This window comes from Schistocerca serialis, chromosome 7 (assembly GCF_023864345.2).
Source record: "Schistocerca serialis cubense isolate TAMUIC-IGC-003099 chromosome 7, iqSchSeri2.2, whole genome shotgun sequence".
NCBI lineage: Eukaryota > Metazoa > Arthropoda > Insecta > Orthoptera > Acrididae > Schistocerca > Schistocerca serialis.
In genome coordinates this window covers 330,317,702-330,332,066 of record NC_064644.1, presented here as the reverse complement: position 1 = coordinate 330,332,066, position 14,365 = coordinate 330,317,702, and the positions used below count along the sequence as shown (strand labels likewise).

General features: G+C 47.2%; 1 protein-coding gene across 2 annotated transcripts in view; it reads right to left on the bottom strand.

Moving 5' to 3' along the window:
• Nucleotides 1–1,045: 1,045 nt before the first annotated feature.
• The window catches only part of LOC126412170 (programmed cell death protein 7-like), a 53,951-nt gene continuing 40,631 nt past the window's right edge, over nt 1,046–14,365 (bottom strand). Inside the window, exons 3-4 of one of the 2 annotated variants that reach the window (XM_050081649.1) lie at nt 6,615–6,801; nt 1,046–1,346 (exon numbers count right to left, since the gene is read on the bottom strand). In XM_050081649.1, the coding sequence (XP_049937606.1) occupies nt 1,078–1,346; nt 6,615–6,801 (456 nt within the window). In that variant the 3' untranslated portion in view covers nt 1,046–1,077. The remainder of the gene's footprint in view (nt 1,347–6,614; nt 6,802–14,365) is intronic. The other variant, XM_050081648.1, reaches the window with a different exon arrangement.

Here is a 14,365-nt window from a genome sequence, read left to right as displayed (position 1 = left end):
CTTACCAAGACCAAAATTCTAACTTTCTGTTTCCTACCTTCACCTGCATTCTGGACTTCCACTAAGATTAAATTATTATTTTCTTACACATATTCTTTGAATTAATTAACATAATTGCAGCTGTCATCTGCACCTACAGCTGGCATTTACACTTTTATAATTACAATGGCTGTTAAACATCCATCCAATTTGACCATCAATGTGCTTTGTTTCCTGTAGGTTATCTTTACTCTACTGCCAATTTCCTTATTAATTATTATTCCTACTCCTGTTCTACCATTATCACACCCTATATGAACAATTCTATGATATGCTCTATAAATATTCCTCTCATTCTGGCTATCTTACCTCTCCAGTTCCTAAAATATTGGCCTGAATTTTTTCCATTTTACACAATGTCTTAGTATTGTAACAGCAACATACCTACATAAATTAGCATTTATCTTTTTTTATGAATTTTCTTTTTTGAAATTACAGCATCTTTCTGGCATTAGCTGAATTAGGTATGAAGATATTACCCTACTGGTGAAACATGAAAATTCATGCAGGCTTGGGACTCGAACCCGTATTCTCACATGTTGCGAGTGAATGCCCTTAACCTCTTCGGCTACCCGAAGTGTTATTTTCATTGGAGAGAGAAGATGGAAAACTAAGTAATCTGTAGATTAGGCTCAACTAAGAGCATAGCATGTATATGGTAGGGAAATGGTATGAAGTTGTACGAGCATTACACATTTTTCAGTATTTACTTTTCATTTTTGTTTATTAGTATAATTTACTGCTGGCAAAAATACAAATAATTCTTTCTTCAAACCTTAAGCATTAAAAACAATTAATCATCTTGAGTTTTGGATGATAGTAAAGCTTCCCATGCACCAGATGAAGGATTTGTCGGTAATACCCAACCAATTGGAATTGCAGAAGACATTGGAGCACTTGCAGGAGCAAACATTTATCCAGGACCACCTAAACAAAAAACACCATTATCAAAACAGACAAAATTGGCAACAGATATGCAGAAGAATGGGTAGGTAGGTTGGTAGGGAGGGAGAACTCCCAACATATTGCAAAAGTTTATCAGGACAATGAAAGGCATAGCTGCACACCCTCTCTTATCAAAGAGTACCTGATAGCAAGGAAATCTTCGATGTTCCTCTCTGCTGCTGCATAAAAACTTTGAATGTCAGCTTGGTTGTGTCCAAACAGTAACCTTTTCCATTGGGCTAGAACTGTCCTGTCATATCTAATCTTACGTTCATCAACTGCTTCTGTTAACATCACTCTGAGCCCTTTCTCCTCCAGAGCATATTCTTCCATTTTCTCTTCCCAAAGACTCTTAAGATTATCTGAAATGCATACAAGCATACATTAACTCAAATACAGGTCTCAGATCTAACCCACAATGAGTTTACAAATCTGGTCACATGACGAAAGTTTCATTTAAAGCCTGTAAGGGCAACAATGACACATGGGATGGATGTGGCCTTTGATATGTTTCAATCCAGAAACTGAGAGAGAGAGAGAGAGAGAGAGAGAGAGAGAGAGAGAGAGTGGGGGGGTAGAGAGAGAGAGAGAGAGAGAGAGAGAGAGAGTGGGGGGGGTAGAGAGAGAGGAGAGAGGAGGAGAGAGAGAGAGAGGGGGGGTAGAGAGAGAGAGAGAGAGAGAGAGAGTGGGGGGGGGTAGAGAGAGAGGGGGGGGTAGAGAGAGAGGGGGGTAGAGTGAGAGGGGGGGTAGAGAGAGAGGGGGGGTAGAGAGAGAGAGAGGGGGGGGTAGAGAGAGAGAGAGAGAGGGGGGGTAGAGAGAGAGAGAGGGGGGGGTAGAGAGAGAGAGAGAGAGGGGGGGTAGAGAGAGAGTGAGGGGGGTAGAGAGGGGGGGTAGAGAGAGAGAGAGGGGGGTAGAGAGAGAGAGAGGGGGGTAGAGAGAGAGAGGGAGAGGGGGGTAGAGAGAGAGAGAGGGAGAGGGGGGGTAGAGAGAGAGAGAGGGAGAGGGGGGTAGAGAGAGAGAGAGGGAGAGGGGGGGGTAGAGAGAGAGAGAGGGAGAGGGGGGGTAGAGGAGAGGGAGAGGGGGGTAGAGAGAGAGGGAGAGGGGGGGGGGGGTAGAGAGGGAGGAGAGGGGGGGGGGGAGAGAGGGAGGGAGAGGGGGGGGGGTAGAGAGGGAGGGAGAGGGGGGGGGGTAGAGAGGGAGGGAGAGGGGCGGGGGTAGAGAGGGAGGGAGAGGGCGGGGTAGAGAGGGAGGAGAGGGGGGGGTAGAGAGGGAGGGAGAGGGGCGGGTAGAGAGGGAGGGAGAGGGGCGGGGTAGAGAGGAGGGAGAGGGCGGGGTAGAGAGGAGGGAGAGGGGCGGTAGAGAGGGAGGGAGAGGGGCGTAGAGAGGAGGGAGAGGGGCGGTAGAGAGGGAGGGAGAGGGGCGGTAGAGAGGGAGGGAGAGGGGCGGTAGAGAGGGAGGAGAGGGCGGTAGAGAGGGAGGGAGAGGGGCGGGTAGAGAGGGAGGGAGAGGGGCGGTAGAGAGGGAGGGAGAGGGGCGGTAGAGAGGGAGGGAGAGGGGCGGTAGAGAGGGAGGGAGAGGGGCGGTAGAGAGGGAGGGAGGGGGCGGTAGAGTGGGAGGGAGAGGGGCGGTAGAGAGAGAGGGAGAGGGGCGGTAGAGAGAGAGGGAGAGGGCGGTAGAGAGAGAGGGAGAGGGGCGGTAGAGAGAGAGGGAGAGGGGCGGTAGAGAGAGAGGGAGAGGGCGGTAGAGGAGAGAGGGAGAGGGGCGGTAGAGAGAGAGGGGAGGAGGGGCGGTAGAGAGAGAGGGTGAGGGGCGGTAGAGAGAGAGGGTGAGGGGGCGGTAGAGAGAGAGGGTGAGGGGCGGTAGAGAGAGAGGGAGATGGGCGGTAGAGAGAGAGGGAGAGGGGCGGTAGAGAGAGAGGGAGAGGGGCGGTAGAGAGAGAGGGAGAGGGGCGGTAGAGAGAGAGGGAGAGGGGCGGGTAGAGAGAGAGGGAGAGGGGCGGTAGAGAGAGAGGGAGAGGGGCGGTAGAGAGAGAGGGAGAGGGGCGGTAGAGAGAGAGGGAGAGGGGCGGTAGAGAGAGAGGGAGAGGGGCGGTAGAGAGAGAGGGAGAGGGGCGGTAGAGAGAGAGGGAGAGGGGCGGTAGAGAGAGAGGGAGAGGGGCGGTAGAGAGAGAGGGAGAGGGGCGGTAGAGAGAGAGGGAGAGGGGCGGTAGAGAGAGAGGGAGAGGGGCGGTAGAGAGAGAGGGAGAGGGGCGGTAGAGAGAGAGGGAGAGGGGCGGTAGAGAGAGAGGGAGAGGGGCGGTAGAGAGAGAGGGAGAGGGGCGGTAGAGAGAGAGGGAGAGGGGCGGTAGAGAGAGAGGGAGAGGGGCGGTAGAGAGAGAGGGAGAGGGGCGGTAGAGAGAGAGGGAGAGGGGCGGTAGAGAGAGAGGGAGAGGGGCGGTAGAGAGAGAGGGAGAGGGGCGGTAGAGAGAGAGGGAGAGGGGCGGTAGAGAGAGAGGGAGAGGGGCGGTAGAGAGAGAGGGAGAGGGGCGGTAGAGAGAGAGGGAGAGGGGCGGTAGAGAGAGAGGGAGAGGGGCGGTAGAGAGAGAGGGAGAGGGGCGGTAGAGAGAGAGGGAGAGGGGCGGTAGAGAGAGAGGGAGAGGGGCGGTAGAGAGAGAGGGAGAGGGGCGGTAGAGAGAGAGGGAGAGGGGCGGTAGAGAGAGAGGGAGAGGGGCGGTAGAGAGAGAGAGAGGGGGAGAGAGAGAGAGAGAGAGAGAGAGAGAGAGAGAGAGAGAGAGAGACGCTCACACTGTACTTCACACAGCACACATTTTTTGGGTATTTCTGCTGACACTCTGCTGAGCTAGGGTTTGCAGCTCAAGTCACACTCTTGTGTGTAAGTTCTCCTTACTCTGCACATGCAGAACACCATTTTGCTGCCGCTGGATTTGAACAACAAGAAATGTTTCCATTCTGAGTGCTTATTTTATTAAGTATTATATGAACAACCCATGTGATACGTCATCAAATGTATTTTTGAACAAAATGCTTGCTAATAAGTTTTTGAGGAGTTTACACATTAAATTTCGAACACTTTAATGGTTTGCTTCTGATCAAAAATAGCATAGTTACTCCAAATTGCTTGTTGTCTGAGATTGCATATCTTATTGCCAAATTTTGTTTTCTGATTCTTTCTGGTGTTGGCATTGGTGAATAATTCTTCTCCACTGTGGACATATTACAACTCTGCAACTACTGCGATTGAAGGCGGTTTCATAGGCATTTGTTTTTCGATGAGGACGTATCAAGATACCTTTCCCTTCAGGAGCTTACATTTATTTATGCTTTGTGGACATTACCTCCTTACTAACAGCATTGCAGAATTTTCCAACAGATGTTTTTAAGACTGTTTTTGTAAACCGTTGTAAGTAAAGAAACAATGTTAATGAAATATACATAAATGTGAATAGCTGAAGACAGGCTGAACACAAAATTGATTTACTCTTAAAGAGACATGTCTAAAGGCATAATTTGTTGGTATGGTTTATCGGAAAAGGGAGTCGTCGTATCAGTGTGTTACCACACAAACATGAAAATCACAGACACTACGAGTTTGACCTGATTGGTGCTAGGAGCACACATTTGGTGAAGTGCCCCCCGAGTGTATGTGGATCAGGCCTGCACATCACCTTGCCACCAGTGGTTGCTTCATCTGTAGTGGGAAGCAGGAGCTGTCAAAATATACAGATAACCTTGTCAGACCTATATAACAGACAGTATCCTATCCAGTTCATCCACAAACAGATCTCCAGTATCATCTCCTCTTCTGACACCAGTAAAACTGTTAACCAGCCACTTCCCAGCACAACTCTGATCACCCAGAACTGATTTGGCCTTGGGAAGATTAACCACTTTCTTCACCAGGGCTTCGACTACCTCTTGTCATGCCCAGAGATGAGTGTATCCTACTCACAGCGGTACTGTTCCACCATCCACCCAACCTACGGAATATCTTTTCCATCCTTATTCCAATCTTGAACCTCATGGATCATTCCTTGTGGCTGACCTAAATTCAAGACATGTCCTATAACTCCAGCTCTCTCTCTCTCTCTCTCTCTCTCTCTCTCTCTCTCTCTCTCTCTCTCTCTCTCTGTCCCCCTCTCCCTCTTTTTCCACCCCTATCAGTCTTTTCCCTCCCAGTCTTCCCCTTTATCTCCATCCTCATAACCCTCCCCCCCCACCTCCCTCCTTTTTCCTCCGCCCCTTTATCTCATATGCTCTGCCATCTGAACTTTTTTTTCTTGTTGTGCCACCACTGATTCATCTGTTGGGATACCTGCCTCACACCATCCTGCTACTCCTTCCTTTTCTTGTACATCCTTCCCTAGAACCCACTCACCTCCCTCCACACAGGCAACTGCCCTCAATAACCAAAACTCAACCGGCAGCCTTGCCATGGCCACGCATGTCCGTATTTGGGTGTATGTGAGGTTGTGCGTGTGGATGTGTGCACTTTTGCTAGAGAATGAGTGATGGCTCGGAAACCAATGTAAATACTGCATTCAGTTCAGTGTTTCTATGTGCCACACATCAGTCAGCTATACCTGAGTTGTTGCCTTTCCTTTATTTTACGTATTATTTCATTTCCTGTCATTTCAATACATTATAAACACAAGACTACCACATTAAATATTCTGAATTATCAAATGTATTTGAAGTGCCTTTACCAGTGACCAGTCAACACACTGGTGCTTGCTAATAATAGTAATTACTTCCAGCTAGCACCAGAAGCTGACATTAATGGTCATATACTAAATAAAACACAATGCACAATATTCCTTTGGTTCAGTAATGTACGAAGTTAAAATGAAGTCAACATAGGCAAATTAGTTTCAGGTGAACTGAAGTATACACACTCACAATTTATAATATATAATTTTAGTTGCTTCAATGGAGAAAAAAGTTAAATTGCATAGATCAGTAAAAAAATAGTTATGAAACTAGTAATACACATATTATGCATTGAAATACTATAAGAACACTATAGAAAAGAGTTAATATTGGCGATTTAATTTATATAAACTTATGGAAATATATTTACAAGACAAGTACTAGATAAATTTGATACTGAGAGACTGTGCTACTAGTCAATTCATCAACTGCGTACACATTTTGAACAAATTACACCTGTAGCTAAAAATAATATACAACAGTGAATAGCTCTGAAAAGGAATTTTTCTAAAAACTAGCAAGGTTTTCATTCATATTTACGTCAGCGCCTCTAATATTCTGCAAATTACCTTCATTCAAACTGTTTAATTCCGCCAGAAATTTCTATTAACATAAATATATTTGAGTGTTTAGATTTGCAATTCTTAACACTATGCACATTACCTTGTTCACCTACAACTGGTGTATGTCTTGCTCTTTATTATGTATATTAATGTACTTTGCACTACTTCATCCCATACTTTCACTCTGAAACCTTAGGATTTGTTGTTTATTTCAAAGTTGGTCTTTTCACCTTTTTAGCCTCATGTGTAACAGGTGCTCTATTTCCTATCCCCCAATATTAAAATTAGCAATATTCCCACAAATGAAAATTTCAGATCACATTAGTGTAACCCATTAAAATTAGGTTAAATATCAACCAACCAATAACACGAGAGAAACAAGCATCCAATTCTGATGACACTTTTTCTCCGCGTCCTAGGGCCATTTGAATCCGGAGTTTCCTCAGTCGAGCCAACGCTGAGAGTAGTGCCAATTGTCGACGGGCTTCCGCTTTCCTCTTCGTCACATCAGACAATATACTATCTGCCTCGAACTTCAGACTTTCTTCCTACACAGACACAACCAAATGAACAAAGTTATTTTCACAAATTTGCTAAACACTGATTGTAAGACACAAAAAGAGAAGGTCAAACATATGGCACATTAGCATTGCAAACAGGAGAGAGAGAGAGAGAGAGAGAGAGAGAGAGAGAGAGAGAGAGAGAGAGAGAGAGAGGAGGGGGTCAACTTTCCATCAGTGAAAGGTGCAGAATGTTTCAAGCGGAGAAATGGATAACTGTATTATGGAAGATAAGTGTGGTGTTATAGCTGTCTTGCTGTGTCTGACTACAGGAATACACCAAGGGAAACCTAGCACCGGCACAAGACTACTGTACTTAACTGACAAGGTTTGTCATCCAGATTAGTCATTCAAAAAATACAGGGTCATCTTACATTCACAAATACAGTTTTGGGTACCGAGGTCAACGAAGGAGCGACTTTCATTTACAGATTAAGTATTGGTTATCGAAGTGAAGTGCACATTTAATTTGATGATTTTGGAAGAGTGGTATGGGGTGTAGTGGCAGAAATTTGGCCAAATGAGGGTAATGTAGTGGCAAGTGGGCACCAAATTTCATTGCGGTGCCCACCATGGGAATGCATCCCAAATACCTTTTTTTTAAAAAAAAAAAAAACACCTATCACACTTAAATTGCAGCTCACCTGAATTTAAATGTAGTTTGATCTGAACTGATTAATAAATGGACAAATACTTTGCAATAGTATACATTTCTACAGGAGACTAATTCCAATATAAATATTTTAACACTGAATACACACAACCTGTCGGTATAATTAAACACGAGTTTCAACAATGGTGCTCAAGTATCAACTGCTCAACAGCATTGTTGATTTTTAATGCTGTCAAAAAATGATGAAGTATGTGTTATCCTGAAGAGCTCAGATTTCTCCCGATTCAGCACTAGGGATCCAGGAGTATAAAATATTCTTGTTATGCAGTTTGATTAACACTACAAGAACAGTAAATTGAAGCAAAACACGTTCATAATTGTTGAAAAACATGCATTTACAAGTCTGCATATCACACTTTGTCCACACAAACAATATGACATCAATTTCAAGTTAATGGTTATTTATGAAGCAGAGACCACAAATGATTATGCGACAGGAAGGGCATCTGATGTCACAGAAATGAGAATGTTCACAGGTGGCATTAGATGATGAATAAATTACACACCATCAGTCCTACCTTCCAAACTCACGGGTGTGCAAATGAGAGAAAGCTTGTTTAAATGGAGCAGCAAATTGTTCACTACGTGTAAATGAACTCAATTTAGATTTTCCAATTACTTGAAAAATGTGAATGAAGGTGCAGGAGATAAAGGGAAATTTTCCAAATGCACTAGTCACAAAACTCAAAGGAAGTAAGAGCTGGTTTGTAACAATGACGAAGAGGGTAGGACTTGCATTACAATATAGAACACTGGCTCAATTACTTCATGTGGCACTGGATGCAAAACTATTTGTGCATTAATGCTATAAAATCCATCTAACTTCTTTCGGCAAATCTTATGATACTTTCTACCAATACAACAGTTTTTATGTATTTTATTAAGCAGAATGTTAAGAATTTCTTTGAAGGAGGTTCATAAAAAAGTCAGATAAATATGGCAATTCTCCTGAAGTAACACCCGGCAGACAACAAATAGCTGTATGCTTTGTTTATTACTTAAAGATCAACAATCTTAGGAGGAGGACAGACTGCTATTCACACCGTAGAAATGATCCTTTGAGTTGCAGACAGGCATAATGTAAGGATTGTTACACATTACAGCTAAATCCTTATTCAGCAAAACACACACACACACACACACACACACACACACACACACACACACACACACTCTGTTGCCCAAGCAAGCACACCTAGTGCACCCATGACCCTTACAATAAGCAGCTCTGGCAGGTCAGAAATCAACAGCTCATCTTTACGGCGAGTAGCAATGTATCCTTTTCCTAATATTGTTGATATTCCTACCTGGAGATTCCATTGTTTTACATAAAGATCAACAATATTGTGTTGTATCACTCCTTATCACATCAATAAGGTTTGCACATTGTACACAATGTGGTGATCAGAAATTTTATATCATCTCTCTTCTCGTTACTTACAAACAAAAATTGGTAATGAAAATTCCTTTTCCTGTGAGGATCTCAACTAGCTACCACTGTACTGAGCCACAGAGATTTGGTGAGTGTGGCGCAGGTACGGAAAGGCTGATTTGGTTTTCTGTCAACTAGTGTGGATGCCTTATGAGATGACAAGTACGGCTGAACCTTGTCAGCTGTATATACAACATAAGTTAACTTGAAAAACAACATTACACTGCTTAATAATCAGCCAGCCATATGGATACAGGATGAAAATGGCTGATCACATTCATCTTATTGTAGCATAAAAATTGAGATGATTCGCTGGTAACCCAATTATTAATCTCTAGCCAAGATTTAAAATACATTGTGTTAAAATCATTTCTGATTACAAAACAAATATTAGATTTTGCTTACTGTGTATTTTTTGGATCTATTCAGAAGTAACCTGTGTTACACACACGTTTCATGTGTATGTGTGGCAAACTGACAATCTCCAGGCACATCTGCTAATCATCAGTTCTCTGAGAACTAGAGACATCCGCTGGGTGGCAAAACAACCAACTACATGCAGTACAATGCCGAGCACAAAAAGGGACCAATAACAACAAAAAGAATAATAAACTGATCATCATTTGATTACTAGTATCGTGTATAATTGTGGGGTTACAATTGTACAATAACCTTTCAGTGGTGAAAAAAGCAGTCTTTCTAGCTGACAGAGGACCAGAGTTCATATTTTGCAATCAACACAGTAATTTATGACGACTTGATGACACTTTCCGTTCATGAGACTGTGTTGTTGCAAACAACAACAATATTACAGTAGCTACATTTATGATGGGGTATGTAAGTCATACAGCAACTTATGCCTGAAAAAGGGAACATAATTTTTGTTTTAGATGACAAAGTAGTGGATATGCATAGATTTTGTTTTCAGTTCCTTTTCAAGAGACAAATAATTGGGGATTCAATTAAGGACTTAACTCATGAAAGCAAAAATCATTCTCTCTCATCTGTAAATAAAAGAAACTGTGACAACTGCACCTAATTTTTATCATACACTTAATTGGAAGATGGGTGGTTGGATTGAAACCTCTACATGTAGTACCACTGGGTGCGCTGAGTATGACAGCAGTACTGTTGCCAGCCCGAAGCACAGATAAAGGAGCAGGGTTGGTGTCAGGAAGGGCTTTTGGCAGTAAAAAAGAACACAACTAATGATTAGTCCTTTTTTTTTTTTTTTTGTAGGGTTTACGGGCGCTCAACTGCTGAGGTCATTAGTGCCCAGTCACTGGTGTTAGAGCACATGGAATCTGCTAAAACTCAAGGGGATGGGGGGGACACCAGAAGGACCTGACAAAGATGCAGATAAAATAAGTAAAAAGGTTAAATGTCTTTGGACAAGCCAGTTAAAGTTATAAAACGCAGAATACGAGCAGCTGCTCGAGCATCATCAGCTAAAACATCCGGTAAAGTAGATGGCAGGGACAGGACAACACGAAATTGACCAAAACGGGGACACGACAATAAAACATGGCGCACTGTTAATGCCTGACAAGGGCACTGCGGGGCTGGGTCACCGGAGAGCAGGTAGCGGTGGCTAAACCGGCAATGCGCAATCCGCAACCTGGTCAGAAGGACCTCCTCGCGCCGAGATGGTCGGGAGGATGTTGTCCAAGCAGTTGGGAGCGGTTTTACTGCCCGGAGCTTATTTCCTTGGAGGGATGACCAAGCATCCCACCATAAAGACACAAGCCTCTTACATACATCCCCACGAACGTCAGATGACGGGACACAATAGGAGGCTGGCCAAGGCAGGAGGACTGCAGCCTTGGCTGCAGCATCCGCAGCCTCATTCCCAGGCACTCCTACATGTCCGGGAACCCACAGAAAGCTGACAGAACCACCATTATCAGCGAAAGAATGGAGGGACTGCTGTATCCGTTGAATCAAGGGATGGACAGGATAGAGAGCTCCAAGGCTCTGAAGAGCACTGAGTGAGTCAGAGCAGAGTACATACGATGGATGGCGGTGGCGGCGGGCATACTGAACGGCCTGATGGAGAGCAAAAAGCTCGGCCGTAAAGCTGAAACATTGGTCGAGGAGCCGGTATTTAAAGGTGGCGGCCCCGACGACAAAGGCACAGCCGACACCATCGTCAGTTTTGGAGCCATCGGTGTAAATAAGGGTGTGACCGGCAAGTCGAGCACGAAGTTCGACAAACCGTGAGCAATACACTGCAGCCGGAGTACCCTCCTTCGAGAGTGAGCTGAGGTCGAGATAAATATGAACCGGAGCCGGGAGCCAAGGTGGTGTCGGGCTCTCACCCTCTCTGAAGGTGGTAGGGAGGGCAAAATCCAATTGTCGAAGCAGGCGACGGAAGCGGACTTCGGGGGGCAGCAGGGCAGACACATACAACCCGTACTGACGGTCGAGAGAATCGGCGAAGGACTTGTAAGAGGGGTGGTCGGGCATAGACAACAGCCGGCAGGCTTACCGACACAGCAGTACGTCGCGCCGGTAGGTAGGCTCAAGACGGAGCCCTGAGGCACTCCGTTCTCCTGGAGGAAGACGTCGGACAATACGGAACCCACATGTACCCTAAACTTTCGATCCGTTAAAAAGGAATCAATAAAAAGGGGCAGGCGACCGCGTAGGCCCCACCTGTGCATAGTGCGGAGGATACCTCCTCTCCAACAGGTATCATAAGCCTTCTCCAAGTCGAAGAACACGGCTACCGTTTGGCGCCTTCGCAAAAAGTTGTTCATGATGAATGTCGACAAGGTCACAAGGTGGTCAACAGTGGAGCAGCGGCGACGAAAGCCGCATTGGATATTACTAAGTAGTCATCGAGATTCAAGAATCCAGACTAACTGAGCATTAACCATGCGCTCCATCACCTTACAGACACAGCTTGTAAGAGAAATGGGGCGGTAACTAGAAGGAAGGTGTCTATCCTTCCCGGGTTTGGGTATAGGAACAACGACGGCGTCACGCCAACGCATGGGGACTTGACCTTCAGTCCAGACGCGATTGTAGGTACGAAGAAGGAAGCTTTTGCCTGCCGGAGAAAGGTGTGCCAGCATCTGAACGTGAATGGCATCTGGTCCCGGAGCAGAGGACCGGGACAGTGCAAGCGCACGTTCGAGTTCCCGCATAGTAAAGGGGGCATTATAAGTTTCCCGATTCAGCGAGTGGAAGGAAGGTCGCCGAGCCTCTTCTGCCTCTTTCCTGGGACGGAAGGCAGGATGGTAATGGGCGGAGCTTGAAACCTCCGCGAAAAAGCGGCCAAAGGCGTTGGAGACAGCCACAGGATCAACAAGGACCTCATTACCTGAGGTCAGGCCAGGTACCGAGGAGTGGGCCTTAATGCCCGACAGCCGGCGCAGGCTACCCCAAACGACGGAAGAGGGAGTAAAACTGTTAAAGGAGCTGGTGAAAGAGGCCCAACAAGCTTTTTTGCTGTCTTTGATGACTCTACGGCATTGCGCTCGGAGTCGTTTGTATTCAATACAATTCGCCAACATAGGATGGCGGCGAAAGGTGCGTAAAGCACGTCGTCGAGCACGGATAGCGTCCCTACAAGCCTCGTTCCACCAGGGGACGGAAACGCGACGTGAAGAAGAAGTAGTACGAGGAATGGAACGGTCGGCAGCATTGATGATAACAGCCGTGAGGTATTCGACCTGACTGTCACAACTGGGAAAATCGTGGTCCGGAAAGGTCGCCAGGGAGGAGTAAAGTCCCCAGTCAGCTTTCAGTATGTTCCAGCTCGAAGGACATGGGGATGGGGTGTGGTGCAGGAGACGAACGACACAGGGGAAGTGGTCGCTCGAATAGGTGTCAGAAAGGACATACCACTCGAACCGACGGGCAAGAGTGGTAGAACAGATCGAGAGGTCCAAGTGGGAGTAGGTATGAGTAGAGTCCGAGAGGAAAGTCGGGGCGCCGGTATTGAGGCAGACAAGATTGAGATGGTTGAAGACATCAGCCAAGAGTGAGCCTCTTGGACAGGATGCAGGAGAGCCCCAAAGGGGATGATGGGCATTGAAGTCGCCAAACAATAAAAACGGTGGGGGAAGCTGAACGATCAGGTGCATCATGTCAGCCCGACTAACAGCAGATGATGGAGGAGTGTAGATGGTACAAACTGAAAAAGTAAAAGCTGAAAGAGTAATACGGACAGCTATTGCTTGGAGTGGGGTGGTCAATGGGATGGGATGGTAATAGACATCGTCCCGAACGAGCAACATGACCCCACCATGAGCTGGGATACCGTCCACAGGGGTGAGGTCATACCGCTCCGAGGTATAGTGGGTAAAGGCAATACGGTCAGTCGGGCGCAACTTGGTTTCCTGGAGACCAAGGACGAGCGGACAGTGCAGGCGGAGGAGCAGTTGTAATTCCTCCCGATTAGATCGAATACCTCTTATGTTCCAAAGAAACAACGCCATCGCTAGTCAAAAAGTTGGGGGAACGAGACGGGGGGAAAAGCCGGTCACCTCGACGGCCGTGGAGGGCCAGGTTGCGAGGGAACAATGCTACAACCGACGGGAGGCAGATCCGGTTCCATCGACTCGTCGCCAGCTGCAGCCGCTGCCCCTGGTTGTGTAGGAGGGGCCGCAACATTTGCTGACGAAAGGCCGGCGGAGCACCTGGCAGCAGAGCGTCCTGGCGAAACTGAGGACGGCTGGGAGCAGCGACTCCCGGATGGAGCGTCAGACGAAACGCGCCGGGGTGGAGAGGGGGATAGAGACTTCTTCTTGGAGGCCTTCTTGGAAGGCCGAGGAGGCACAGGGATGGTGGGCTGGGCCCGAAGAAGGTCCTCACGCGCGGGGTCCGTTTTGGAACGCCGGACCTCGGAAGCTGGGGTCCGGAACGTTTCCCTGATGGACGCCTGAGAAGAGGATCGCTTCTCAGGTGGCGTTGGGGGGGGGGGGGAGGAGGAGGAGGAGGAGGAGGAGGAGGAGGAGGAGGAGGAAGGGTGGCCCCTGGGGCAGAGGGGGTGGGGGCCACGGGGGAGGAGGATTTGGAAGGGAGGGATTTGGGAGGCGGAGGCAGAGCCCCCTGATGGGCGGAGGAGGCGGAGGGGGGACAGGATAGGGGTGAGGATACCGCGGAAGGAGTGGACACAACTGAGGCAAACAAAGTGGTCAATGGCATGGGATGTAGGCGGTCGTACTTCTTCCGGGCCTCAGAATAAGAGAGCCGATCCAAAGTTTTGATTTCTTGTATCTTCTTCTCCTTCTGATATGCGGGGCAGTCTGAGGATCTAGGCGAGTGGACGCCAGGACAATTAATGCACTGAGGTGGTGGGGAGCATGTATGTTCCTCACGAAGAGGACGTCCACAATCGCCACAAAGGGGCTCAGCCTCACACCGTGACGACATGTGCCCAAAGCGCAAACACCTAAAACAGCGCATAGGAGGCGGGACATAAGGTCGCACGTCACACC